Source organism: Notechis scutatus, chromosome 6, assembly GCF_049901735.1.
Source record: "Notechis scutatus isolate UNSWTSFEM ecotype Mainland chromosome 6, rNotScu1.2, whole genome shotgun sequence".
NCBI classification, from domain to species: Eukaryota; Metazoa; Chordata; class Lepidosauria; order Squamata; family Elapidae; genus Notechis; species Notechis scutatus.
In genome coordinates this window covers 28,909,453-28,922,002 of record NC_142014.1, presented here as the reverse complement: position 1 = coordinate 28,922,002, position 12,550 = coordinate 28,909,453, and the positions used below count along the sequence as shown (strand labels likewise).

Sequence of the window (12,550 nt, the reverse complement as noted above, 5' to 3'; positions counted from 1 at the left end):
GGGCACAACACACTCAACAACTGCTTGGCTTAGGAATAGAAATGTTGAGTTGTACAAAAGAGGGCTGAATTTGCTTCACAACAGCACCGTGGTTTTATTTTTATTTTTTTGTCATTTCATTCTTGCTCCTCATCCTTCCTCTTGCCCTGAAAGTACCTTGGCACGAAGCATATTGATGATCCTGCAAATTGCTATCTGCCATCGATCATTATGCTTTTAAATGGTCATCGTGCATTCAAATGGATGGTAGCTGCAGGTTGATATATCCACTAGGTAAGGGAAAGTCTGCGTGGATGTTTATTTGAATCATCCAAACAGTCTCTTTCTTTTGATTTTTCATTTAAAAGTGTATATTGACTTCATCCCCATACCCTCAAAACCCAGAGACTGTATTAAAGGCAGGTAGATAGCATTCAAGCACAGTGGGGCTATTTTTAAAATGTTGGCAGATGTAGCATGGGCCTTAGCTGAAATAAAACGTTATACCAATGGTAATAGTATGCTTTGTTAAGTATTAACAGAATAACAGAGCTGGAAGGGACCTTGGAGGTCTTCTAGTCCAACCCCCTGCCTAGGCAGGAAACCCTACACCACTCCAGACAAATGGTTATCCAACATCTTTTTAAAAACTTCCAGTGTTTGAGCATTCACAACCTCTGGAGGAAAGTTGTTCCACTGATTTCATTGTTCTAACTGTCAGGAAATTTCTCCTTAGTTCTAAAGTTGCTTCTCTCCTTGATTAGTTTCCATCTTTATTGCTTCTTCTCCTGCCCTCAGGTGCTTTGGAGAATAGTTTGACTCCCTCTTCTTTGGGGCAGCCCCTCAAATATTGGAAGACAGATATCATCTCACCCCTTGTCCTTCTTTTCATTAAATTAGACATACCCTATTCCTGCAGTCATTTTTGATATGTTTTAGCCTTTCACTTATTTATTTATTCATTTATTCTAATGGTATTGGATTAAAAAGACCTTTTACCCTACCCTGTTCAATGTTTCACAAAATTAATCTGGCAGCTGCTCTCTCTCTCTCACATATACTGAAATCAGCCCATTGGCTGAGTTCAAAGCTTTAATGCTGCATTAAAGCCCATTCAATTGCTCTTTACTCATTATGCCTCATTATAATGTAAAAAAACACATCTGATAAATATGCAATTAGGCATTAACAAGATCATGCTAAGAATATTACATTTCATGCTATGATCTACACTTCATGCAGATCCTCCTAAGAATATTACATTTCATGAATTTTCATATAATAGCCATCAGCAACGAGTCAAATGATGCTAACCTTTGAAAGAACATGTTCCAAAATATACAGTATGTTTGAATTGTATCCCAAAGGTGCTTTTTCAGGAGGCAATTGGACTTTCAGTGGGGAATGGAAGGGATGGATATTCCTTGTAGGCAGCTGGAAAAATTGCAGGCTACAGGAACCATTTGCACTACTCAGGTGACCCTGAAGACACAGATAAACCTCCAAGTGGCCTCAACTACCCTCGAAAAAGGAGGCAAATGACCAGCTGTCTGCAAGGAATAGAAATCCTTCCATTCCCCACTGTCCAGTCAGAGCTGAAGAAGCTTCTTGGATGAGAAGAGAAACATCTTCAAAGAGAAAAACTAAAGTCCAGTTGCCTCCTGAAAAAGCATGACCTGGATGACTGAGAATCTCTATAGATGTTTGAATTGTATAGAATAGTATATTCTTTACCCTTTTAAGGGTCCCTTGCTTGTATTTATGAGGGCCTCTCCTTGCTAAGACAGTACATAAATAAATACTAATCTACCTTTCTGGCTCGGATATCTTCTGGCTATTTTGGACAAAGGCACTCTAGGCTAATGAACTTTTTATTTTAAAGAACTGTCAACTTTGCCAATTTTACTGGCTAGAAGTGGTAGCATTAATTAGTTCCTTTCCTGTTGGATCCACTGTCCAATGACAGAGAACTTATAGATTGTCCCTTAATAAATCATAAAAGTAGCACAAAGCTAGTAAAAAGAACATCCATATTTAAGAAGAGATGATAGAAAGCTGTCCCACCATTTCCGCATTGAATTCTACCCAGATGCAAAATATTAAAAAGAAATCAAGGAACAGAAATGTATCGATTACCTTTTATTTCTAAGAGACCATTAATGCATGTTTTGGCTTTATTCCTTTTCTTGTTGTTGCTTTCCCGTTCCGGAGTAAGCTCTGACATTTTGTAAATGCCTCTCTTTACTTCATCGAAGACTGAAAACATGTTGTAAACACGGGCAGTGTAGCCGGCTAATTCTGCCACCTGCAAAACAACAAACGATCACAATTTTAAAGCCATAGTGATAAGTGGTGTGAATTGAGCGCTGAAAGAAATGCGTTGTTCATTATTGCAAAGGCTTGTGTTGAATTTGCGTTTTGTAATCTGATTTTTGAAGCAGATCTCTGAATCCCATCTTGATACATCATCAAATACTTTTTTGTTCACAAGAGAAGATCATGAAATCCAAGTTTCCAATTAAAGTAATATACGGTACAATATTTCCATTAGTTAGATGGCTGAATTGGTATTAAAATATTCAGACAGGTTCTGGGGCAGAATATTAATTTGAAATTATTCATGCACTTTCTTTTGCTGCAGAAATGTAGCAGTTGAACTCTGACTTTACAAAGAAAAGTAGAGTTTAATTGGCTATAGGAAAAGCAAGAAACGCATAGGAAATGTAATTCCCCTTCGATTAGAAGTGATTGCTTGCCTCAGATGGCAATAAATTCTGCTTGCAGACAAATAATCTTCAGCACTTCTCTCCAATCATATAAACGGCAGCAACAAATTCTTGAGCTATAAGATCTAATGAAATTACTTCACTAAGTGCTGTATCTTATGATTTATGATGAATGCATTTTTATGATCATGATTTATCACTTATATCTTTTATGTACACTGACAGCTTATGCACCAAAGTCCTTGTGTTTCCAATCACCCTTGACCAATAAAGAATTCAATTCAATTCAATTCAATTCAATTCTATTCTATTCTATTCTTAGTCTAGTCTATTCCATTCCATTCCATTCCATTCCATTCCATTCTCTATTCTATTCTAATTTCTATTTTATTCCATTCCATTCCACTCTATTCTAATTTCTATTGTATAAAATTCATTCCATTCTGTTCCATTCTAATTTCCATTCTATTCTAATTTCTATTTTATTTTATTTTATTTTGTTCTGTTCTATTCTATTCTTCTATTCTATACTATTCTATTCTTCTATTCTATTCTATACTATTCTATTCCTATTCTAATTTCTATTTTATTCCATTCCATTCCATTCTATTCTTTCATTCAACATTCTTCCTGTTGTTAGAAGTTCAAGGTGGCCTGCATATTGCTCCCATCTCTCACCAGAACAACCCTGTAAGGTAGGTTGGGTTGAGAGACAGTGACTGGCAAAAGGGCATGTAGTAAGCTTCCTTGGAATGGAATGGAATGGAATGGAATGAAATGGAAAGGAATGGAAGAGAGAGAGGGAGAGGGAGGGGGAGAGAAAGAGAGAGAGGCCCAATTGTAAAAAAGTGAATTTTCATGCTCCTATAGGAAGTTAAGAAAATATTGTCTATTTAATCGAGTGGTCATTTTATTCTAATATGTCACTGGATTTGAGAAACGTTTTGCCATGCTTGTTGTTATTTTGCAAATGTTGCACAAAATGCACCTGGAAAAACACGATGGAGATCGGCCATCGGAACCACTGGACACTTAATCCCGTTTCCGTGGCACCCCGCTTCAATTGAATTAAGAGCACCATAAGTGACTAGTGAACCTTGTTGTCTAGCTTGAGTGCCCAGGCCTGGGTTTCTGCAGAAAACAGCACAATTTCTGAGGGAGGGATCAGGCTCCCCATAGATCATCTCAAACGAAGAATAAGCGTTCTCATTTTGGCACAACTGACCTTACAAAGAGGAAGCGAGGTCAGCCAGTGTCTGGTGACCAGCCTGGAAAGTTTAAGGAGCCTTTTCCCCCCTCCCCAATTCTTTTCCAATTCTTCTTTACAATCTACAACTTTTCTGCGGACGTTCAAATCCTTCGAAATCCAGGCAGTCCTCGAGTTACAACCCCAACGGAGGCCCAAATTTCCGTTGCTAAGTGAAACGTTGGTTGTGAGTTTTCTCCCGTTTTAAAACCTTTCCTGCCACAGTTGTTTAAGTGAAACGCCACAGTTGTTAACTTAATAACACAGTCGTTACGTGAGCCTCATTGACTTTATTTGTCGGGTCGTAAAAGAGGATCGCAAGAGCCCGGGGGCACTGCGACCGTCATAAGTTACGAACCGGTTGTCAAGTATCTGGATTTTCAGCACACAACCTGCTTCAGAGGGGGGCGCTGCAACCAGAAGTGTGAAAAATGGTCATAAGTCACTTTGTTCTGTGCCGTTGTAACTTTGGACAGTCACTAAATGAACTACTGTGACTCAAGGTTACACATGTAGTATGCAATCCAGTACAAGATGAAAGAAGAATTGGTGGAAATTTTCACACTGCACAAATAGCAATGGGCCAGTGTGTGTGTGTGTGTGTGTGTGTGTGTGTGTGTGTATGTATCTGTGTATATGTGTGTGTGTGTGTGTGTGTGTGTGTGTGTGCTGTGTGTGTGTGTGGTGGCCTAGAGGTGAAGCTCTCGCCTGCCTCACAATCAGGAGGCTGTGAGTTTGATCCTCGGTAGAGGCAGATATTTCTCTCTCTGGGTACTGAGAATATATCTGCTGGACAAAACTCCGTACTGGTGACAGGAAGGGCATCTGGCCACTAAACACTCTTGCTAGCTCCATTCAGTTTCCCAGGCTCCACCCTGCAAGGGATTATGGGGTCATTAAAAGAAGATTGACAACATAATTTAAATTTTGTTCAGTTTTCATTTTCACAGTCACCCAGGATACAAACTTTATGTTTGGAGTGTCTTATGATGTTTACAATATATTACCCTTTCTATTAATCAAGACCAAGTTAACGGAGTACCTCTTTGTAGGAAGACATAATCCGCTCAATGGCATCTGCTCCAGAAACTAATAAATTTCGTGAGGTAGTGAAGGTTTCCGTTCGTTCGCTGACCATGGCTTGTTTCTGGCCATTGTCCAAATCTATCGAAGAGACAAACAGTCAATGGAAGCAACTGGATCCTGCAACATTATCCTGGGACACGTATTTTCGCCTTCATTCGGAAGCGATATTTTCAATATTTTCAATATTTTATTTTGGTGATTTCTTTTTTGACTTCCTGGTCTTGTTCACATACCACAGGGGAAGTTAGGTGAGGGGCATGAATTAATCTGCCAAATTACAATAAACAATAAAGACCCTCCACTCTTACCAAGATATCAGGTTATAATCACTGGTTTAAAACTCAACTCATTCACAGAATACTAGTATTAAATTTATTGGAACAGTAACTACAGGTAATCCTCGACTTAGAACAGTTTGTTTAGTGACAAAGTTACAACAGCATGGAAAAAAGTGACTTATGACCGTTTTTCACACTTACGACCTTTGTACTATCCCCATGGTTGTTAAGTACTTGTACTCCCATACCTGAGAATGGTCAGGAAAATAAATCTATCTCAGCATCTATTTCTGTCCTACTAATGCAGCACTATTGAGAGTGTCCTGACATACGGGATTCTTGCATGGGATGGGAGCAGCTCTGTAGCGGGCAAAAAAGCTCTACAGAGAATCATTAAAACTGCCCAGAATATCATTGGGCTTCAGCTATCAGCCCTGGATGACATCTTCGTATCTCGCTGTTTGAGGAAGTTGCACAACATTCTCAAGACTCTTCCCATCCTGCTCACAATCTTTGTGAACTGTTGCCTTCTGGCAGAAGATACAGAGCAATTAAAACTCGGACCACACGTTTTTCTGAACAGTTTTTATCCCAGAGCTATAATTGCACTTAACGATGAAATTAAGGGCCACCATCAGTGAGCTCTTGGACAGTATTACTTGGTCTGTTGTGTGGGTGCTTGTGTTCTGACCCAAACCGGGTTCCAAGAGAGTAAACACAAGACAAAGGTAACAGTACAACCTCTTACTGTTTCATTTACGAATCCTGTTTCTTCACAGATAAAAGGCTGCGTCCAACTAATTAGCTCCAATAAGGAAAAGCCTTGCCAAGTTTTTGCAAGGCTGCCAAGAACAACAGATTCCTAAACAATAAATCAAAGAGTCCAAACACCAACTCAGATATTCCTAATGTCCACCAGGCTCAAGTATCAAATTTCTTTGCCTTCTGCAAAGAACTGCAGTTTCTCAGCTGGCTTTTATCTTCTCAGGGAGGGGCCACTGCCTTGCAGCCTTACTCCTCAGTCGCCCGTGCTGCTGCAGCTGCTCTTTCCTTCAAGCAGCCTGCGTGCACATGCACTGGGCACAGGCTCCTCGGGGACCTCTTCCTCACTGCTGCCAGCTTCCACAATCTCCAAAGGCAGCGCTCCACTCCCTGATGGCCCTGGCCCCATCCCTTCATCACGCGCAGGGCCCTCATCCGAGTCCTCACTCTCTGAAACCTCAGCCATCCATACCTGCTGCCGGCAAACCACAAGAGCTTGTGTGTTTTTAGGGGGCGAGGAATTTTGGCGAGTGGAGGGGTATTTGGGGATTGTCGTGTGTGTGTGTGTGTGTGTGTGTGTGTGTTGGGTCTGGTCTCTGGGTGTTATGTGAATTTCATTGTATGTGTATACTGTGTATATACGTACAATGACAATAAAATATTATTATGATTATTAGTATGGTCATGTGATCAAAGTTCAGAATGCTCGGCAACTGCTTCCTACTTATGACCATTGCTGCGTCTGTGATCCCCTTTTGCAACCTTCCGACAAGCAAAGTCAACAGGGAAGCCAGATTCACTTAACGATCGGGTTACCCACTGCAGTGACTTGTTTAACAACCGAGGCAAAAAAAAGTTTGCAAAATGGGGCAAAACTCCCTTAAGTGTCTCACGCAAGAACAGAAATTTTGGGCTCAATGATGCTTTAAGCCGAGGACTACCTGTTATGGCATAAATTAGAAGAGATCTCTTCTCTTCTATGCCTTTTCTTCCCAGGCTCCTATTTCACAAAAATTCAAAATAAAAAGGCAAGGGTTTTTACCGCCGTCTGCAAATGCTGTTGCCGTGATGATGGGCACCGCCACCATTATCAAGCCGCTGCTACTCCAGACGTATTTCATCAGGAACTGCTCAAGCATGATGTACCATAAGCGCTTGGATAAAATGACGTTAATCTGCTCTTCCAAAGCTTTGTAACTTTTCTGAAGTTGGTTCTTTTCCACCTGTGAATTTAAACAAAACAAAAACAAATCAAACCCCTGAATGCTTCAAGAATGTCATCTATAAGAAGACACACCATACTTTTGAACTTGGGATTTGTTGCACCAATGGTGAGAACCGTGATAGCGAACCTATGGCACGTGTACCACAGGTGGCACGCAGAGCCACTTGTGCCGGCACGCGAGCTGCAGGCAAACTTACCTCACTGCGCATGTGCATGCCTCACAGCTGATTTTTGGCTGGTTTGAGGCCTTTTTCAGCCTCCCAGAGGCTTAAGGAAGGCTTCTGCAGGCTTTGCAAGCCAGAAACTAGGCCCATTTCGTCACTGTTTTTCCGAAAATACCAAAGGTGACAAAACAGGCCTAGTTTTCGGCCTGCAAAGCCTGCAGAACCTTCCTCAAGCCTCTGGGAGGCCAAAAAAGGCTTCAAACTGGCCAAAAATCAGCTGTGAGGCACAGTGCAGGTAAGGGGGCGACAGTGAGAACAATCAACCCATGGGACAGAAGTCGTTTTCAGAAGTTGTGGGAGCTTCATCACTGGAAGCTTTCAAGAAGAGACTGGACTCCCATCTTTCAGAAATGGTGTCGGGTCTCCTGCTTGAGCAGGGGGGGTTGGACTAGATGACCTACAAGGTCCCTTCCAACTCTGATTATCTGTTTATCTGTTAACGATATCTGATCCAAACATTTCATATATTCTAGGTATCAATACATATTACAATCCTAAAGGATTTGAAATCCATCAGTCTCAATGAGCATTTTATCAGAGGCAAATAAACTCATTATTTTTAGGGGGTGGAAGGAATACTTTCAAATGTAGATCAACATATATAAACACACACACACACACACACACACACACACACACACACACACACACACACATATATATATATATGTTGTGACTGGAAGGATTGACCCTGCTGGGAGTTTTGACTCTGATACCTCTGAAGATGGAAGCTTTGAGCCTGCTGTGAATGTGGAGTGTGAATTATCAGAGGACACAGCTGTGAGCCAGGAGGATGAGAGATTGTCGGAGAGACAATCCTCTCCAGAACCTTCGACTTCGTTCATGCAAGCAGCTGATCCACAAAATGAGCCAGAGGTTTCTAGCGAGGACACTGACGGATGTTGGCTTGACGCTAGAACTAGGAGAAGATTGAAACGTCAATCACAATCTGAAAGGAGGCGTCAAGCCAGACATTGATTAGAGAGATTGACACGCCCATCCAGGGGATTTAAGGAGGCGTGCTGACTCTCAATCTTTGCTTGGAGCAAAGTGCTTTGTGCCAGACAGATTCCGGGCAGACTGCCAAGGACTGGAAAACAGTACAGTTAACTCTTTTGAGTCTAGTTTTGTTCTTGTTTGAATATTTTGAACTCTGGAACTTTGTATTCTCACCTGTGGATACAGGTGAGACATAACATATATATATACATATATATATGTTTTCTTAAGTTTTCGCAGGTACTTACATGTATGGTATTCAGCTTTGTTTGGGTATTTTCCCACGTCATTATAGTTGTGCTTTTAAAGTTGTAGCAACATTTCGGCAGAATCTCAGAAACTTTAAAAGCACAACTATAATGACGTGGGAAAATACCTGAACAAAGCTGAATACCATACAAACACACACACACACACACACACACAGAGAGAGAGAGAGAGAGAGAGAGAGACATACATACTACGTAATAATACGATGGAGATCTTAATACTAAGTATTTCGTTTCCTGATAGCTGCTGTTTTGATATGCTACACAGTGGCTTTTTTTAATGTTACAATCATTGGATAAGGTTAAATAATGTCATGTTTGCATTAGTGATGTCCAGTATTGATATAATTTTTACTGTTTTCCTCTTATTTTCAATACTTTAAGCTTTCTAAATAATAGAATATCCCTGTTTAAAATCACATGACATTACTATTATTGCATAAAAAGAAATTCTCACTGCAGTCAGCTCAGTAAAGTGTTCATCTTGAAGTAAAAAGATACAGGATGTCCACTGACTTTATTGGTTGGGGGAGGATTTAAAGAGCCTCTGTAATAAATTAAATAGTCTACATTAGATTAATGTGCAAAATCACAGTGATGGGTGGAGGAAGAATAATCAGTAGGGTACCCATAGGAAGATAACAGATTACAGTATATTCTTCACTCAAAAGTCCACACAGCTGCTTTATAGCTACAACTGCTGACAGAACAGAAATCCATCCTGCGAGTAAATTTAATTTCTGCAAAGAAAAGAAATACATTTTGGTGTGTGTGTGTGTGTGTGTGTGTGTGTGTGTGTTATCTAACAAATTCTAACCTACGATTGCCTTCTCTTGCCCTCTTCCAGAGAACTTTACTAGGAATTTTAAAAAACACCCCACAATATTGTTAACCAAGCAGAAAGAAGAGCCAATTTGGCAACCTCTGTCTAGATCAGCGTTTCTCAAACTTGGCAACTTTTAAGTTGTGTGGCCTTCGACACGCTGGCTGGGGAATTCTGGGAGTTGGAAGTCCACACTCCCTGAAAGTCCCAAAGGTGCTTTTCCAAGAGGCAACTGGACTTTCTGGTTTTTCTTTGAGATTTCACCAGAAAGTCCAGTTGCCTCTTGATAAAGCATCTTTGGGAAAACCATGACCTGGATGACTGAGAATCTCCACAGACATACACCTTGGAAGTTGCCAAGTTTGATAGCATTGCTTTAGATCAGGAGGTCTTCAAAGTTGACAGCTTGAAGCCTTGGGGACTTCAACTCCCAGAATTCCTCCTCCAGTCATATTAGCTCATGAATTCTGGGAGTTGAAGTCCACAAGTCTTAAAGCTGCCAAGTTTGAAGACCCTTGGATTAGATAAATAGATAGATGAGAGAGAGAGAGAGAGAGAGATATATGGATGATAGATAGATTAGATATATAGATTAGATAGAACAATAGATAGATGGATGGATGATAGATTAGATTAGATAGATCAATAGATAGATACATGGATGATACATAGATTAGATCAGGGGTGGGCAAACTACGGCCCGAGGGCCACATCCGGCCCGTTGGTCTTTTTAATCCGCCCGCCAAGATTGGTACAGAATTAAGGTTTGATGTGAATGATTGAATGATTGCATTCATTTGATTTTGACTTGTAAGGACAGGCATTTCGACACCAGGTAGCGGCCCGTCTGTCAAATTTTAAAAGTCAATGAGGCCCCGAGCCAAAAAGTTTGCCCCTGGATTAGATAGAACAATAGATGGATGGATGGATGGATGGATGGATGATAAGATTAGATTAGGAGGTCTTCAAACTTGTCATCTTTAAGACTGGTGGACTTCAACTCCCAGAATTCCTCCTCCAGTCATGTTAGCTCAGGAACTCTGGGAGTTGAAGTCCACAAGTCTTAAAGCTGCCAAGTTTGAAGAGCCTTGCTTTAGATCTAGGATACCCCATTAATTCAGTGGGTTGTTGTTGTTTTTTTGCTCTGAGCAGATGTTCCAGATCATCATCTTTGTTTAACAACCTCACAATCTCTTGCGGGGTGGAGTCTGGGCAACTGAATGGTGCTAGCAGAATGTTTTTACTGGCCGGATGCTCTTCCTGTCACCAATGCAGAGTTTTGTTCAGCAGATACACTCTCAGTGTGCCCACAGAGAGAAATATCTGCCTCTACCTAGGATCGATTGTGAGGTGAGAACTCCACCTCTGGGCCACCGCACCATTCCGGCAGACGTTCCAGGGAAAAACCTACCAAGAACTACAACAGCAGCAACAAAAACCACCTTAGGTCCCTCTCTTTCTCTCCGTCCATCCCTCTTCTTGTCCTCTTACCTTGTGGCCTCTGTAGAAGGCGATCTCTTCCCCGTTGGCAATGATCCGCGAGTGAAGGTAGCGTAGGTAGCCCTTGCGGTGGGCCTCCTCTGCCACCAGCTTTCCGAATTTGGGGGAGCAGGCTCTCAGCACTTTGGCCGTGCTGTAGACCACCAGGCCGGCCAGCAGCGTGGGTCCCACGGGACTGGCCCCCCTGGCTTGGGCCGTCCGGATGAGCGTGTAGGAAGTAAGCCCCACATCCAGGATGGGCTTGGTCAAGTTGGAGTATAGGTGAGCCACCGACTGGGAGAACACCGTGATGTCCTCGGTCAGCGACTGGTCGGGGTTGGCCAGCCTGCCATCCATGTTGGTCACCTTGTAGTAGGTCTGGTGGTCGAAGTAGGTCAGGTAGGCGTGATCCACCAGGCGGGTGCGGCAGGCCAGGGCCAGCTTGCACTCCAGGTAACGGATGGCGCTGTTGACGAAGGTGGCCGGGATGGCGACCAGCAGCCACTTGAGTAGCTTGCAGGCGAAGCTCCGCGGCCGCTTCTCCACGATGCTCTTGACGATCTGCCCGTCCAGGCCGGCCACGTAGATGGAGAGGAAGGTGCGCGAGACCAGCGCCACCGAGTGAAGGCAAAGCCAGCCGCTCTCGGCGCTGACCAGCCGCGGGAAAAAGATCTTGCGCAACGCCAAGAGCTGGCGGAGGAATTCCGCATTGGCTGCCGGCGAGGCTCGGCTTCCAGCGGGGCCGGGGCCGTGCATCGACCCAGCCGCTTCCTCCTCCTCCTCCTCCTCTCGCTCGGCAGCATCTTCCGACGCCCGGCCGGTCCGTTGCACCGAGCCGGCCCGCCGCCTCCGCAGCCGCTTGCAAAGCAGCGGCCAGAGGATTTTCAGCCCGTAAGCCGCCGCCAGCAAAGCTGCCGCTCTCTTGGCGGCGCTCGCCCGGCTCCAGCGTCCAGTTCGGCCGGGGACGCTTTGCAACGCCGGGATCATCGTCCCGTCCGGAGAGCCGCAGAAGCGTCAGGGAAGCAACCCGGCCCGGCTGCAAGATCCCACTCCGGGGAGAGCGCCGCCAAGCTCCACCTCCGCCGTTCATTGGCCGCCCGCCTTGCACCGGGCAAGGTCGCCGGTCCCCGTCCCCTCCCTCCAGAGCTGGGCGGCTTGCTTGAGACTCGCGGCGGGCCTGGCCGTGGGAAGAGCCCCAGCCGGCGGATGCCGTGCGGAGCTGCGGGCTGCCTCTTCTGCCGGGAGGGCTCCCGGGGTCCTTTCCAGCTAGCCCGCCTGGTTGCTTTGCAGCTGGGTTACTCGGCCTGGGCAACGCGAAGATGGGTGGACTTCAACTCCCAGAATTCCTCAGGCAGACATGCTAGGGAATTCTGGGAGTTGAAGTAAGTCCACCCATCTGGAAGCATCCTGACTTGAGGAATTCTGGGAGTTGAAGTCCTCCCCTCTTCTTAAAG

The 12,550-nt window shown here is 43.7% G+C and overlaps 1 protein-coding gene across 1 annotated transcript in view; it reads right to left on the bottom strand.

The window, feature by feature from the left end:
* ABCD2 (ATP binding cassette subfamily D member 2) overlaps positions 1 to 12,550 on the bottom strand; it is a 28,365-nt gene extending 15,815 nt beyond the window's left edge. The window contains exons 1-4 of the mRNA XM_026677235.2: positions 11,109 to 12,550; positions 7,120 to 7,300; positions 4,994 to 5,115; positions 2,116 to 2,284 (exon numbers count right to left, since the gene is read on the bottom strand). Coding sequence (XP_026533020.2) covers positions 2,116 to 2,284; positions 4,994 to 5,115; positions 7,120 to 7,300; positions 11,109 to 12,083 — 1,447 coding nt within the window. The 5' untranslated portion in view covers positions 12,084 to 12,550. The remainder of the gene's footprint in view (positions 1 to 2,115; positions 2,285 to 4,993; positions 5,116 to 7,119; positions 7,301 to 11,108) is intronic.